This window comes from Lepidochelys kempii, chromosome 7 (assembly GCF_965140265.1).
Source record: "Lepidochelys kempii isolate rLepKem1 chromosome 7, rLepKem1.hap2, whole genome shotgun sequence".
NCBI classification, from domain to species: Eukaryota; Metazoa; Chordata; order Testudines; family Cheloniidae; genus Lepidochelys; species Lepidochelys kempii.
This window is the reverse complement of record NC_133262.1, coordinates 52515663-52531937: the sequence shown is the minus strand read 5'-3', so window position 1 is coordinate 52531937 and position 16275 is coordinate 52515663. Positions and strand designations below refer to the sequence as shown.

General features: G+C 48.4%; 1 protein-coding gene across 7 annotated transcripts in view; it reads right to left on the bottom strand.

Moving 5' to 3' along the window:
• The window catches only part of FANCD2 (FA complementation group D2), a 188664-nt gene that overhangs the window by 126963 nt on the left and 45426 nt on the right, over positions 1 to 16275 (bottom strand). For 6 of the 7 annotated variants that reach the window (XM_073352723.1, XM_073352724.1, XM_073352719.1 and 3 more), the window contains exons 17-19: positions 13352 to 13483; positions 9700 to 9807; positions 6961 to 7070 (exon numbers count right to left, since the gene is read on the bottom strand). In XM_073352723.1, the coding sequence (XP_073208824.1) occupies positions 6961 to 7070; positions 9700 to 9807; positions 13352 to 13483 (350 nt within the window). The remainder of the gene's footprint in view (positions 1 to 6960; positions 7071 to 9699; positions 9808 to 13351; positions 13484 to 16275) is intronic. The other variant, XM_073352720.1, reaches the window with a different exon arrangement.

Genomic DNA, 16275 nt, shown 5'->3' with positions numbered 1-16275 from the left:
GGTTACCGTAGCTTCTTAACCCTTTCCAGGTGAAAGGGTTTTGCCTCTGGCCAGGAGGGATTTTATAGCACTGTATACAGAAACGTGGTTATCCTTCCCTTTATATTTATGACAAGGCCATAATCCATGATGAAATGCACCGTATCGAAACACGCTGGCCCTTCAGTCTGTCCGTTACTGCGATGAAGAGCTGTACCGACTTCCTGAATGGTTTCGTCCTTTCTATGTAAAAGGCCAGTGCTCTGCGGACGTCGACAGTGTGGAGTCTCTGCTCCCTGCTACTCGCATGAGGCTTGGGGTAGAACACCGGGAGGAAAATGTCCTGGTTGATGTAGAACTGCAATACCACCTTCGGGAGGAAGGTCCGATGGGGTTTGAGCTGAACCTTGTCCTTAAAAAACATGGTGTAGGGCGGCTCGGACGTTACAGCCCTAAGCTCGGACACCCTCCAGGCTGAAGTTATCGCCACTAGGAACGCAACCTTGTAGAAGAGGTAGAGCAGGAAGCATGTTGTTAGAGGCTCAAAGGGATGCCCATGAGCCTAGAGAGGACCAAGTTAAGGCCCCAAGCAGGAACCGGTTGGAGAATGTGTGGGTACAACCTGTCAAGGCCCTTCAGGAAGTGACTGACCAGGAGTTAGCGAAAACCGAGCGGCCCTGTACCCCCGGGTTGAAAGCCGAGATAACAGCCAGGTATACTCTTATAGAAAACAAGGAGAGACCTTCCTGCTTTAGGTGGAAAAGATAATCCAAAATCTGGGGCACTGAGGCTAGCACCGGGGGAAAGTTATGCTGAGCTGACCAAACTGAAAATCTCTCCCACTTGGCCAGGTACGTGGCCCTAGAGGAGGGTTTCCTACTGCCCAAGAGAACCTGTCTGACTTGTTCTGAACAGGAGAGCTTGGACGGGTTCAGCCATGGAGCGTCCAGGCTGTGAGATGCAGCGACTGCAGGTTCAGGTGCTGGAGCCACCCATGATCCTGTGTGAGAAGGTCCGGGAAAAGCGGCTGGGTAATCGGGGCTCCCACTGACGTGTCTAGGAGAGACATGTACCAATGCTGGCGGGGCCAGGCTGGTGCTATGAGAATAACCCAAGCCCAGTCTCTGCAGATCTTGAGCAAGACCTTGTGGAGAGTGATATGGGTGGGAAGGCGTATAGAAGCGGACCCCCCCAATGGAGGAGGAACGCGTCCACTGTGGAGCCCGGACTACGATTCTGGAAGGAGCAGAACTGCTGACACTTCCTGTTGCGTCGCATGGTGAAGAGGTAGGTCAGAGGACAGCCCCACCTCTGGAAGAGCGACAATGTGATGTCCAGGTGACGTCCACTCACAGCTGTGAAAAAACCTGCTGAAGCTGTCCGCCAGCTCGTTCTGGACCCCAGAAGGTACGACACCTGTAGATCAACTGAGTGCTCTATACAAAAGTCTCATAACCTGAAGGCTTCCTGGCAGAGGGGAGAGGAGCATGAACCCCCGTTTGTTGATATAGACCATCGTGGTCGTATTGTCCGTCATGACCGATACACATCAACCTGCTAGATATGGGTGGAATGACTGACACACTAGGCAATATGAAGACAGAGATCTGACTGTGACCAGAGGCCCTGAGTCCTGTGGTCCCCCAAATGAGCCCCCCACCCCAAATCTGACGCACCTGTTATTAGCATCAGGGATGGTTGTGGGGCAGTGAAGGGGACTCCTGAGCACACCTGCTGAGCGTCCATCCACCAAAGGAGCGAGTCAAGGTCACGATCCTGTCCAAAGGGGCGGGTCTGTACACTGACGCAAGCCATGACTGAAGCGGCCGAAGCCTGAGTCTGGTGTGTCAAACCACATATTTACAGGCCAAGCAGTTTGAGACAATCTCTCACGGTGGTTGTGGGGAACTGCCTGAGTCCCTGGATCATGGCGTCGAGGGCCTGGAATGCTTTGGCTTGGGTTGAGTCCAGAACCGCCACTATGAACTCTATCCTCTGGAGAGGGGGACAGAGTCGATTTCGCCTCGTTGAGTAGGAGGCCCAGATTCTCAAAAGTGGCTCTGATGAATGCCACCTGAGCCCTGGATCGGCCTTTGATCAGCCAGTCGTCGAGGTATGGGAACACCTGTACCTGATGTTTCCACAGAAAGGCTGCAACAACTGCCATGCACTTGGTGAAGACTCGAGGTGCTGCTGACAGGCCGAAAGAGAGGACTCTAAATTGGTAATGGGAACCGCTGACCACAACCTGAGGTACTTTCTGTGGTTTTGCGCTATTGCTATGTGAAAATACGTGTCCTTCAAGTCGAAGGTGGCATACCAGTCTGCTGGATCCCATGAAGGGATAATAGAGGTCAAGGAGACCATGCGGAACCTGAGTTTCCTCACAAACTTGTTGAGGCCATGCAGGTCCAGGATAGGCCTTAGGCCGCCTTTGGCATTAGGAAATAGCGGGAATAGAAACCCTTGTCCCTGTGCTCCAGTGGAAACTCCTCCACAGCCCCTAGCGCTATGAGTGATTGAACCTCCTGAACGAGAAGTTGCTTGTGAGAAGGGTCCCTGAAGAGGGATGGGGAAGGGGGGAGGAAGGGCGGGAGGGCACAGAATTGGATGGAGTATCCCCTCTCTACTGTGCGAAGCACCCAACGGTCCGAAGTTGTATGGGACCATGCACGGTAGAAAGGGGATAGGGGAGGAAAAGGTAAGACAGCGTGAATCCAGTCTCTGGTCTGGTGCACCGTCCTCGACTGCACCTTCAAAATGCCGGTTTGGGCTGGCCTTGGTTAATGGAGGGATATTGCCTTCTCCTACCGCTCCAGTTCCTCCTTCTAGAGCTGTCCTGGCAGTTCTGCTGTTGGAACCTTTGCAGAGGTTGTGGGTGGAAGGGTCTGCACTGTGTGGTGGGGGTATGCAAGCCCAAGGATCTGAGGGTGGCTCGGGAATCTTTTAGGCTGTGGAGCCATTTGTCCGTCTTCTCTGAAAACGGACTCACCCTCAAACGGGAGGTCCTGAATCGTTTGTTGGACTTAGTAGGGTAACTGAGACTTGCAACCAGGCCCCCTGTCACATAGCCATCCCTGTCGCCATGACTCTTGTGGCAGCATCTGCAGCGTTTAAGGCTGCCTGCAGTGAAGCGGAGAAGACCAATTTCCATTCTTCCACCAAGGCGGTGAATTCTGATCGAGAGTCCGAAGGGACGAGCTCCATGAACTTAGCCATGGAAGCACAGGTGTTATAAGAGTACCTGCTCACAATGGCCTGCCGGTTAGCAATACAGAATTGTAGACCACCAGTGGAGTAGATTTTCCTATCCACGAGGTCCAGTCATTTAGCGTCCCTATTCTTTGGGGAAGGACCTTGGAAATCTTGTCTCTCCCGCTGGTTAGCCGCATTGACGATCAACGAGTCCGGAGGTGGATGGGAGTAGAGATGCTCAAAGCCTCTGGAGGGGATAAAATACCGGCGCTCATTGTGTTTGGCAGTGGGTGGCTGTAATGCAGCCAGCCGGGGCTCGACCCTCTCCGGGGCGGTGGGGAGCCACGCCGGCTCACGACATACAGATAATGTTTGAGGAAATTAGTCCAGCCTTGGGAGTCTCCCTCGGCGGCCCTTGCAGCAACTGAAACAAGCACCGTAAGCCCAGGCCCTAGGTCAAGGCGGGGCAACAATGAGTCAGGTGCTCAGGCCCTCTGGCAGGGGCTGAGCAGTAGCAAACAGTATGCAGAAATAGACCCAGGCCCTGGATCAGGGTGGAGCAACCAAGTCAGTAGCTCAGGCCCTCAGGCAGGGGCTGAGCAAATAGTTCAATTTTAGCAGGCCCAGGCCCTAAAGGACCTGGAAGAGGGGGAGACTGCCACCCACGAGTTGGGTGGCAGGGGGGACGCAGGCCCTCCCACTCCACTGAGTCCCAGCCCGGGGCCCTAGCAGCGGCAGAAGACCTGCTGCTGTGTCAGTGGGGATCCTGGCCGCAACACACTGACATGGGCTCTGGCAGTGTTACAGCCAGACTAGGGTCGGCTGTCCCCGGGCTACTTCCTAATCCCCCCTCTTGGGGTACCTGGGTCCAGGCAGTGTCCTCCAGGGCGTCCAGCACCATGGGTTCCTCAGGGTAGCGGCCGCAGGGCAGGTCCAGCAACTCCTCCGGGTAGCAGCTACAGGGCAGGTCCAACAACTCCTGGCACGCACCTTGGGCCGCAGGGGCTTCCCAGTCACGGGCCAGGCTGGAGGCATCTGGCCTCCCCAGAAGCTAGGCCCTCAGTGAGCTCTGAGGGTGAGTTTTTATACTTTCGGGTCACCGCCTGAGCTGCTGAGGGGCAGGCTCAGAACTCCCTGGCTCCGCCTACTCCGGCACCTGGATGGGCTCGTCCCTCTCCGGGGAGGCAGGGAGCCACACCACCTCACTACAGTGGCAGAGATGATGGCGTCTGCAATAGAGTTTTGATGGTGTCCACCACTGTCTTTATGAGGGGTAATGCTACCCGTGAGGGCCCCGAGGATGCTAGGATGTCCACCATGGGATCTGTGTCCTCAACCACCTCCTCGGCCTTGATGCCCAAGTCTTGGGCAGCCCTGCAGAGCAACTGCTGTAAAACTCTGTTGTCCTCTACCGCAGGGACTATGGACGTCCCTGCCAACGCTTCATCCGCCGACAAAGAGGAGGAAGCATGTGCTGGTGGTGGAAGCTCCCTGCCATCTGCCCTGGATGGGTCACATGACTCCCGGGGCAGCGCTGGAGGTGGTGCCAATGACGGTGCCGGGGCGATAGGCGGCGACGGTATCAGTCTCACAGGAGGGAGCTGCATCGACTCACTCACAGGAGCCGCCGGGGTCGGGGGGCCTGGTGCCGACATCGGAACCTGGGCCGTAGGTGCCTGCATCAAGGTCAACGTCAACAACGGTGCAGGCGTGGGAGACGGGTGTGTCAACGTTATGAAGGTCGGTGCCGAAGTCGGAGCCAAGCATGGTGCCAGAGTCAACGACAGTGCTGGAGGAAAAGGCGTCGGGACCGTAGGCGCTGGATGCGGATGCACAGCGGAATGCGGTACATAAGTGGCAGAGGTGACTGAAGACGTTGTTGAGCATGGGCCCTGGGTTCCTCCCTAACCCTGGTGATAAGCCCAGGGAGTCCAGAAGGGCCACTGAGGCAGGTTCTGCCACTGCAGAGGCCACACCTGATGCTCCCTTCTGCCTCTGCCAGACCTCGCTCTCCGGCTTCTTCTCCTACTTGAGCGATAGGAGTCGGGCTCTGACACTGAGGTCTCAGACACTGAAGACCACGGAGGAGCCGATCCTCGGTGTCTCGAACAGCGAGAGCACAGGGAGTAGGAAGGCTCTCTGTCGGAGTGTATAGGTGCCGATGGACAAGGCAAAGGGGAGTGCCTCGACATCATAGCTGGCTGTCCCTTAGAATGCACCAGAGGACGGGGCTCCATCAGCACTGAGGGTTCCTCTCTGGCAGGTGAGAATGGTGCCATCAGGTGGAGGCGATCTCTGGCGGCCTGGTACGCTTCCAGTGTGGACGGGAGCTGCAGTTGCTGCATAGGCACCAGTGATCGAGGTGGGGCCAGACTCGACTGCCTCACCTGGATAGGAGTCGACACAGTCCTGGAAGGAGACGCCGAGGAGTGGCCCGCCTGGGGTCGCACTTCTCGAGGCTTAGCCGGAGAATGGTAGTCTGGCTTTTTCTTCTTTTGAGGCACCAGTGAATGGGAGCGGTGACTACTATCAGAAGGTGATGCTGAGCGTCCCTGGAGGAGTCCTTCCTCAGCGCTGAAGTCGTCAACAGCACTGGGGCGCTCCGTGTCAAGGATGATACCATCGGGGTTGGGTATCTTGAGCCCAGGTCAGAGTGGGGGCACAAGGCTGCCTCCATGAGGATCACCTTCAGCTGCTGTTCCCATTCTTTAAGTGTTCTCGGGCGGAACTCGTGGCAGATCTTGCAACAATCTTTCTGATGAGTCTCCCCCAGGCACCGAAGACACGAAAAGTGCAGATCACTCTTAGGCATGCGCTTGGCACAAGCCACGCAGTTCTTAAATCCCGGGGACAGCGACATGCCACGGTGCCGGGGTCAGAGTTGGGCGGGGGGCGGGAACCCCCAACTACAATACTATACTAAACTTTAAATTGGTACTACTCACTAACTAACTATATACACAGAATAACAAAGAAAACTTGCTGATCAAGAGCCAAGGGAAGTTCCAGCCACCGTCACTGGGGGTAAGAAGGAACTAAAGGGGTAGCAGGTCGGCCGGGCTATATATTAGGCGCCATAAGGGCGCGACTCCAGGGGGCACCCAGGCCGACCCGACGGATGCTGCTACGGGAAAAATCTTCCGGCCATCATGCACGTGCATGTGCACACACCTGATTGGAACCAATGTGAACAAGCACTCGAAGAAGAACCTTCTTTTTGATAAACTAAATAGACTGAATTCCTTGAGTGTCTCACTATAAGGCATGTTTTCCAATCCTATAATCATTTTTTTTCTCTGAACTCTTTCCAATTTATCAAAATCCATCTTGAACTGTGGACACCAGAACAGGACACAGTATGCCAGCAGCAGTCACACCAGTGACAAATACAGAGGTCATATAACCTCTCTACTTCTACTCAAGAATCAACTTTTTTTATATCCAAGGATTGCATTAGCCACAGAAGCTCATGTTGCACTGACTATCTACCACAACCCCAAATCTTTTCCAGTCACAACTCCTTCTGATGCTGATCCATGCATCTCAGAATCAGCATCATCAGGAAAGCAGTGGCAGGACCAGCAGCAGGACAGCATATTTTTAAAGGATACACGGGACAATCGTGTGCAAAGAATGTTTTTCGGTGGTTTTCTTCCAGTGAGCCTTAGAGTGACGATCACAAACGATGTGACTGTCCCCTTTCTCCTCCCCTCTTACTAGCTCTGGTTATATCAGGCTAGCTAGAGCAGGTTAAATGACAATTGACAGGTTCTATTCCTTTCTCACCTCTTTGCTGCCATGCTGCCTGCCACGGTAATAGCACCAATAATCCCCATTTGTTTATACTTAGGAACAGTGCTAGACAACCACTTCCTGATCACCATATGCATATCGTCCTGCAGAGAGAAGGAGAATGAGGCATTACAAGTAGTCACCATGTATGCATTTGTGTGTGTTAATGGTACTGCTGTGAACATCTCACTTTTCAACACTCAAAACTTGCAATAGAGCTCATTTACTTCCCTGTTAATTTCCTCCAGACAACGGGGCAGCCAGACCATGGGAAGTACATCCTTGTCAGGAAAAACACATGTTGTGACTGACTCTAACAGCAACCCAAAGCAAGAGGACAGTGAGTTTCAGCTGGCCTGTCCAGTTGAGTGTACCCCAACTCCCTAATGTCATAAACTGCATCTAAAAGGTGTCATATAAGATATCAGTAGAAAGCTAATAGCTTACTTATCAAAAAGAAAGGGAGTACTTGTGGCACCTTAGAGACTAACCAATTTATTTGAGCTGTAGCTCACGAAAGCTTATGCTCAAATAAATTGGTTAGTCTCTAAGGTGCCACAAGTACTCCTTTTCTTTTTGCGAATACAGACTAACACGGCTGTTACTCAGAAACCTTACTTATCATCAATATCATTGGGTGGTGTATGTATGGAGGACAAATTCAAAATTACAAATATATTAGGGATTATGTTATCAAAAAGTGTGCCTGCCAGACAGGGCTGAAGTTACCCCACACTAGATATAACAATGTGGTTCTGCCATCCTGAAGTTATTTCCAAGTTACATTAAGAATCAATGGGAATGCAAATTACATAAAAGGTAAACGGGACCAGCAAGCCAATAAGGGGAAGAGATAACCACTCAGCATCATGGCAGGGAGAGGGGAGTATAGGAACAGATCAATTTGCAATTTAGCAAACACCAGCAGGGGAAAAACCCAGCATGGAATGTCCTTTATCAGGAGACTCCATGTCGCCTACCTCACAGCTTGAATGAACTTTGCTTTAGGGGAACCCTTCAGAAGAATCCATTTAAAAGGTTCACTGAACTATAAAAGAGGGGCAAAGAACCTCAAGTGATCTTTCACCTAAGAAGACAAAGAAACCAAGCACTTTGGACCTTGTGGGAGATCCTGATCAGACGGGTGCTCAGCCATATTGCTGGAAGGTAGATTGGTAAGCAAACTATCTTGAACAAAGACTGCAGCTTGCTGAGTGAAGTCTTAGCCACTAGACAGTGTTTTTCACTTTTATTTGCTTGTAATCATTTCTAACACTATCCTTGATATCTGAACTTACTTAAAATCCCATCTCCTTTTATTAATAAACTTGTTTTACTTTTAATCTCAACTGACCCAGTGCTGTGTCTGAACTGAAGTGATAGTTTACTCCAGTTAAAGTGATAAGCTGAGCACATTTTGTCATTTTAGAGGAGCAAACAAACATTATTTCTCTGAGCATTCCAGGAGAGGCCTGGATACTTCAGAGCAGATGATTTTGGGGAAATTTGGGACAGGGAGTGTGTTGGGGTCACCCCTGCATAAGGTAACCGGGTGACAGAACGTAGAGTAGGGCTGTTGTGTTGTAGACAGGCTGCTGGAGTGAGAACTGCTTAACACAGAGACACTCAGTGCGTGCTTGTCTGTAGGCTTGTCCTGGTGATGAATCACAGCAGCAAAGCATTCAAAGCACTCAGAATACAGAGCAGGCAGTGACACAGCCTCTCACTGTCTGGGTTGCACTCTGGAACGTGACAGTGACCTCCTTTACTATGGGGACACTGGCCACACACCCACAGTTAAAGATGCAACCAACGTTCCAAAATTAGGCTCGTTTTGACCTTTGTTCTAGTTATTTAATGAAAAAGTGTGTAGAAGAATATTTTTTATTTGGAGGCTCTATACTGTTTCTAAGCCCAGGTCTCACAACTTCCAATTTTCACAAGATTTTTCAGCTACTTTTGCCTGACCATTGCCTCATTGACGGGTATGAAAATTCAAACCTATGTATTTGAACACGCTGTTGTTACATTGTAATTGACTAGTTCCCTAGGATGCTGTATAATAAGCTGGAAGTCAATTCAGACATAAAATGGATTTGGTAACACACATTTGTCCTCTAGAGTTTTAGATATCAAACTACAGATAACAAAGCTCTGAAGTCTAACACTTCGATGCAGCAGAGAAAATACTCCTTTGAGGAAGGTAACTCTTCAGGGGCGAAATCTGTTTTGTTTCTGTCTTGCAAACCTTAAGAGAGAAGGTTTAGAGAGAAGCTCTCCCGCAGCAGACCTATTGGGGGTGCAGTAGCTGAGCTATGCTTCCTGAAGGATTCCTAAGGTGTGTAGATGTCAAGTTCTGCTGCTGTGCCCCTCAGGATGTGTGCAGGCAGTGTCTCTCCAGTGGAGCTAATCAGGTGTGCGGTAGCAGCAGGGAGTTCCTCCTGTGTGGAAGAGGAATGAGCTCCACAGGAAAAAAGTCTGGAGCAGGAAACGGGCTCACAACCATCAAACTTGGGGGGGCAAAGAGAGGGTGAGGGGAGGAAATTTTAAAATTAAAAAGGTACTGTGCACCAGAAATCCCCACATGGAGGAGGGCTGTATAGGCTGCACCATCCTGGGCCTGCTGCTGCTGTCTCCACACCACACAAGCTCTGCAAACTAGCACAGCAACGGGAGAAAGACCAGGGATTTGTTTCCTTCCTGCCCGCATTGTCTCTCTCCCCCTCCACTCACCTGAATATAGCTGTCTTCCTGCCTCTGGCTGAATGCCAACTCGCCAAGAATGTAGAAGAGTTTCCGGATTTGCTGTGGATTCAGCTTCTCCGTATAGTCTAAAATGTTCTGTAATAGAGAAGTGTCAAAATAGCCATAATACCCTGACAGGCCCTTCTCACACTCCAAATAGCACACCTGATTGTCAGTAACAAGAATTTACTTTTCTCTTTTGCACATACTCAGGAGAAAGCTACTACTGTGCATTCAAATTAAAGAAGCATCAATTCATATGTCATCTGTGGGCTACATTACTGCAATTCCCCATGACTGAGGCTGAAAGTGAAGACATGCAAAATGTAGCTGCCCGCTTCTTCCATGACTTTGGTCACCAGAAGCATGTTAAATCTGTGCTCGAGTCCTTCTACTGACATCCAGTCTGCTTCCATTGCCACTTTAAGGCTTTGATCCTAGTTTCAAAGCAGGTCCCAAGTGCATTAATGATCATGGTGGGATGGAGAATAATATGGAAAATGATATAATGCCATTCTATAAATCAGTGGTGTGGCTTCATCTGGATACTATGTGCAGCACTTGACACCCTATCGCTGAATGGATATTGCAGAACTAACAGGGGTTCAGAGAAGGGTGACAAGAATGAGTGAGTGCCTGGAGAAATTCTCCTAGGAAGAGAAATTGAAAAGACTGGGGTTGTTACCCTACAGAGCGGACAGACAAAAAGGGACATGACAAAAGTCTATAAAACAGTGAATGATCTAGAGAACGAAGATTAGGAGGGCTGTTTGCTCCTTGTTCTTGTGATAAGAGGGGGAGTTCAATGACATTGGAAGGTGCCAAACTCAAAACTGATAAAAGGTGATTCAACCATTGGATCTTGACAAAAACTAATATTCTGGTAGAGATGCCTACAGCTAAGGTTGCCTAACACTTTCCATTTCAAGCCTCTGTTTTCAATTGCTCATAACTTTGCCAAATTGTAACGGTTTAGATTGGAATTTTCTACACCTGGACTCTGCCTCAAGCTACTTTTTTTCCTTTATGAAAATGATTGTTTCCCAGAACTAGGCTAGTTTTTCCACTACTTGGTAATTTTGCTCATGTTAATATTTTTATCCAACTATTTCTCTGAAAAGCACTAGCAAGTCCGTGATTTGGAGCAGGAACTTGGAATTTGCAGGGGATGATCTTGGGGTCAAAGAGTTGCCATTTGCTGTCCCCATGAAATGTATCAAATTATAAGCCTCCCAAAAGTGCCAATTGCACATGCTCAGTAGAGCTTTATGGAGGATTCTTGCTAAAATCTCTGAACATTCTGTCTGTGCTGAGCATGCTCTATCCTCATAGAGATCCCTATGTGCCAAATACACTAAGCATCCTCGACCTCTACAGAGCTCACCACCTGCCTAATGCACAAAATATGCTCCCCAGACTCCACTGAGCCTCATACAGATTAGGCATAAAGCTAAAGCTCTGGGTCGGTTGCGATGCACTACAGCTGCTATCCCGCAGTTTGGCTTAGGGGAGGGTGTAATGGGCCGGCAGTAGAAGGAGACCATGAATTCTAGTTTCAGCTTTTCCACTAACTAGTGTTATGTCTATACTCTTCAGGGTCCTTATTATTGAGGAAATCCTAACAGCCCTACCTCCAGAGGCAGGCATATATAATTTCCCTCCATTTAATGAGGGGGTAAGCGAGAGGTTGCACAAGGTCACACGTGGCAGAGCTGAGAATAGAACATGGGTCTCCAACATGGCAGAGCCAAGCCTCACCCATTCAGCCACAATGTGCCAAATCTAAGTGCTTTGCTGTGCTGTCTATAACCACTAGACCATACTCCCCTCCAGAGCCAAGAATAGACTCCAGCATTCCCAACATTCCTCTGCTGTCTAGTAAATAATTATGTAAGTTACTTGCAAAGGTGCACTGCATTCCCCCTCATGATTGGTCCACAGAGGGTATTAGGCTGTTATCCTCTGAGTCTAACAGTTGTTCCTTAGCTAGAATGGTAGAGGTCTTTGCTGTGGATACAAAGGTCAGCACATGCAAAGATCAACATGGTTCCTCATGAAGGAATTTCTGATTTTTTTTCCCCATTTTCCTTTTTAAAAATCCTAGCAAGTTACATACTAAAACCTTACATTAAAAAGAACATTATGACTGCAAAGTCAAGCCACTCTCAGTTTGGAAACGCTTGATTTAAGACTGCATATACAACTTTAATTTGGTCGTCCTTTGTGTAGGCCCCATTCAGGGTACAGGATTGGCAGTGGTTCTGTCCCTGTTAGCCAAGACCATTATAATGCATATGCACAAAGAAACCGAATTAAGATTGCATGGGCAACCTTTTTTCTGACACTTTCTAACTTTTGAGGGCTGGACTTTAGAACCTTAATGTTCTTTTACCAACTTTTTTTAAAATGCAATTTGTTTGTTTTTTTTAAAACACAAAAAACAGAAATTTCATCACAAGGAATCATATTGATCCCCCAACTTGGGTCATCACAGGATTTGGATCTTGAGATCCACAGCACAGACCTCTAATCACTTGCACTAACGAAGTATCTGGTAGCATCAGGAGGTTGTTATTCTCAGTGTGGGTCAGGCACTAGAGGAAGATGAGACACACATTTGCCAGTGGGTTTCAGAGCTATCTGCCAGAAAGCAGATGAATCTAGAGACTCAGGACTCTTGGGTTCAATTCCAAGTTCTAGATGAGAATGTGCCCTACAACTTTCTGGCCCTGTACTCCCACAAGCTTGTCGTTCTCTCCCGCACCTACCTCCATTTCCTGCACTCTCTCCATATCACCTCCCAGGCTCCTACCTTGTCCTCCCCCCTACTCTTATCCTCCCCACCCCCTTACCTCGTCCTCACCCCTACTCTTATCCTCCCACTTCCCTATACTCCCAAGCTCTTATCCCCAACATGAAACAGCAGTAGGTCAAATCACACTAGAGAACTTCTAGTGTGCAGCAGCAGGGTCCACAGAGTTAGTGCATGACACATTGGAGTACTGTAGATTTACACCTGTAACAGGACAGCTGGGCCCTGTGATTAAAACAGGTCAGTTCCCCTGTGCTAGACCAGGTGCTCCCAGCTGAGCTAATCAGAGGTGCGAGTGCTGCACCTGGGCTATAAAGGGGTCAGAGTGTATTCCAGTGAGGGCAGAGCTGGAAGGGGAACTGCAGAGAAAAGCTGCAGGGAGAGAGGGTATCTGCAGTGGTCCCCGAGGACAGGAGTTGGGGCTGAGAAACAAGACCCAGCTGAAAGTTTTGATTTTCTTTTGGGAGAAGGGAAGTGAAGCCTTGCATTTTCTCCAGCTGCTCTGAGACCAGGAAGGGGCAGTACCTCAGGAAGGAGTGGTTGTGCCCAGCTTAAGGCTGGGTGAAAGATTTTTTTTGTATTTGTTTTTGGTACTGTGTGAATAAAAAACAGATCCCCAAGAAAGGCTATAATTGGATGAGAATGACTGTGGCATTTTTGAGGGGCCCTGAAAAAGAGGAAACAAAGGAAGGGCACTGTAGAGCAACCTCTGGCCACGATGGGGTGCCCAGGAGGCAACCTACCCTGTTACAACACCCTGCTTTCCACACACTAACTCATCCTATAGACAAGCCCTAAGTGTGGACCATTCACAAACAGATACACTACCTTCACAAAGGTGGCATAGCGAATCAATGAGGAGGTATGCAGAGTCACCAGGTCAGTGAGCACATCCAGAGAAATGTCCACTTCTACATCATTTCCACCACAAATGTGAGTCACCAATGCACTCACAACTTCCTGAAGGAAAAACCCCACAAGAAACCAACAGTGAAAAGCAAATAAAAAAATATCTGTTCTGTACCAGAAGACCCTTGGAACAACAACAAAGTATATGCTACACCATATAAGATGGCAACCAAATAACAGTCCACCATAAATTAAAGGAAAGGGCTAGGGTTCCATGAGCTTAGATGAGAATTCACCTCTTTTGCCTTGGGCTCAGCACAGCTTTAATATTGTGGATTATTCCATCCTTTGAGACTGCTTCCATAGGTATGCAGTTGTATATGGTGTGACACTGCACCCCATATTCTTTGCAGTGATATTATTATGATATGATTAGGACATAATTATAATGTATTTTATGCAAGATAAGTCATGTGAGGTGTCACTCCAAGGTTATGATTTGCTAAACATGATTATCTTATGTGTATGCATGTATCATTTTTGTATCTGACGTGATTAATATTGACTATGTATCTGTATTGCAAATGTAGTTACACCTGGGTAATGCCCAGTAGAAAAAATGCTTTCAGTCTAGATAGTGGGTGGGGAAGGGCCTATTCAGAGTAATGGGCCATTAGGAAAAAACAGTAGGCCTTAGGAGAAGCTTATCTCCCACCTGGTGAGCCTTCCTCTAAAAGCTCCAAACAGCCTGTGTGTGATGGCTGCTATGACTCTACAAGGACACGTTATGAGACCACATGTCATCTTGGGATGTCAGTATTTTTCCACAGACTGCTCTGGGAACCAAACTTTGAGAACAAAGTGTTCCTGCCATATGCAAAAGCTATATAAGAAGCGACATCATCTAGTGTTCTTCGCTCCCCACACAAGAAGATTCCTGAAAAACACCTGAAGAACAAATACTGAACTGCAGGAAGTGCTGGACGCAGGCTAAAGAGATTTTTAGCCTGTGAATGAAACAACTGGGGATTCCAAGCTGTAAAGCAAGTGCAGCTTGCCCCTTAAGAATCTGCAGCCTCCTTGTATCATCTCTTAGCGTGAGAATCTGCTATTCATATCGAATCTATTTAATGTATTAAGCTTAGTTTGTGTTTTTTGTTTATTTTCTAGGTAATCTGCTTTGATTTGTTTGCTATCACTTAAAATCTATCTTTTGTAGCTAGTAAACTTGTTTTTGCTTTATCTAAACCAGTGAGTTGGAGTGAAGTGTGTGGGAATCATAACTCAGGGGCAAAAGGCTGTTGCATAATCCTTTCCAAATTGAGAGAGGGGGGTGAATTTTATGAGCTTACACTGTACAGTTCCGTGTGCCACGCAATACGGTATAATTTTGGGTTTATACTTCAAAGGGGGTGCATGCCTGAGGAGCTGGTAGTAGCCTTCCTATGCAGAGGCTGGTCAGAGAGCCTGCTTGTAACTGTGTGTGCCTCTACCTGTATGTATACTGGTGAAAGTGCAGGCTGGAGGGCTTTTCAGCTTGTTACAGCTGTACAGTGTGAGAGGGAGCCCAGGCTGGTGGGTCAGGGGGCTCAGTGGTACCCCAGTTCCAGGTTGCATCTGGGGGGGGGGGGAACCTTCCACATATGATTCCCGTCTGCCATGGTCCTACTCATCCCTATCCAGATGCTCTATCTGTGTCCCAAGTGGCCCCATCACAAGAATACTTGGTTGGCATGTCCTCTATAGAACAATTTTTATCTTCAAAGTACTATACAAATAGTAACTAATTCATCCTCCTCAGTACTCCCCACAGAGTTCAGTTCTTAGCCCTCTGATTTCATATCTGCTTTCTCTTTTGATCATCTTAACCTGTCCTTTGCAGTACTCAACTGTACATTTCTTTTGACACCTGTATTTCTGCCAGTCTTGAACAAGAAAATCTGTAGCTTTGTCTCAGATTCATTCACATAAAGAAACGTTTCAAAACCAGAAAGTCATCTTGAAATTCAACTGCATCTCTTCTAATTCCCTTCTCAGTTCAGAGCACATCCAATGTCCCCAATCTTGCTCTTATCCTTTAGCCTGATTTCCAGTTTTCCAAAAGCCTTTGGCTCTGTATGTAATTGTGTGTTTCCCTTCTGCATTCATGCTTGCACTGCTGTGTCTTCCTGATCCACACTCTTCCCAGGTCTCATCTTTCCAGATTCTGGTACATGCAGAATGCTTCTCCCTGCCTCATCAAGTGAAAGAAGATCACCTCCAATCTCACACAGCTTCACTGACTTCTCAGTCATTTCCAGTAGTAGTAGTAGTAGAAGAAGAAAAGAGAGAGAGCCTGGAACACTGGGCCTGGTGCAAGATCTAAGGCCTGAACCAGAGGCTGTGAACCAAAGCCAGGCCATGGATTAAAGAAGTTCACTGCCCAGTACATGAACTTAGCAAAGTTGTTGCAAGTGTACTAGGCACTAAATATATTCCAGCTAGTACAGATACATCCCAATCTACTACAAGATAAGATGGTTTGACAAAATAATGAATAGGGATGTTTTGTCCGAGATATCAGGAACAAGGGGAGGTAATAAACAGATGTCATAAAACACATAAGATGGTGTTTAAGTTGTTTATCCCAGTTGTTTGTCTCAGGCCTGGTCTACACTCGGGGGTTGGGGAGAGGGGGGGAGATTGACCTAAGATACACAACTTCAGCTACGAGAATAGCATAGCTGAAGTCGACATATCTTAGGTAGACTTACCTCACGTCCTCACGGCGCGGAGTCGACTGCTGCCGCTCCCCCATCGACTCCGCTTCCGCCTCTCGCCGTGGTAGAGTACAGGAGTCGATGGCCGAGCAATCGGGGATCAATATATTGCGTCTACACTAGATGTGATAAATCGATCCCTGA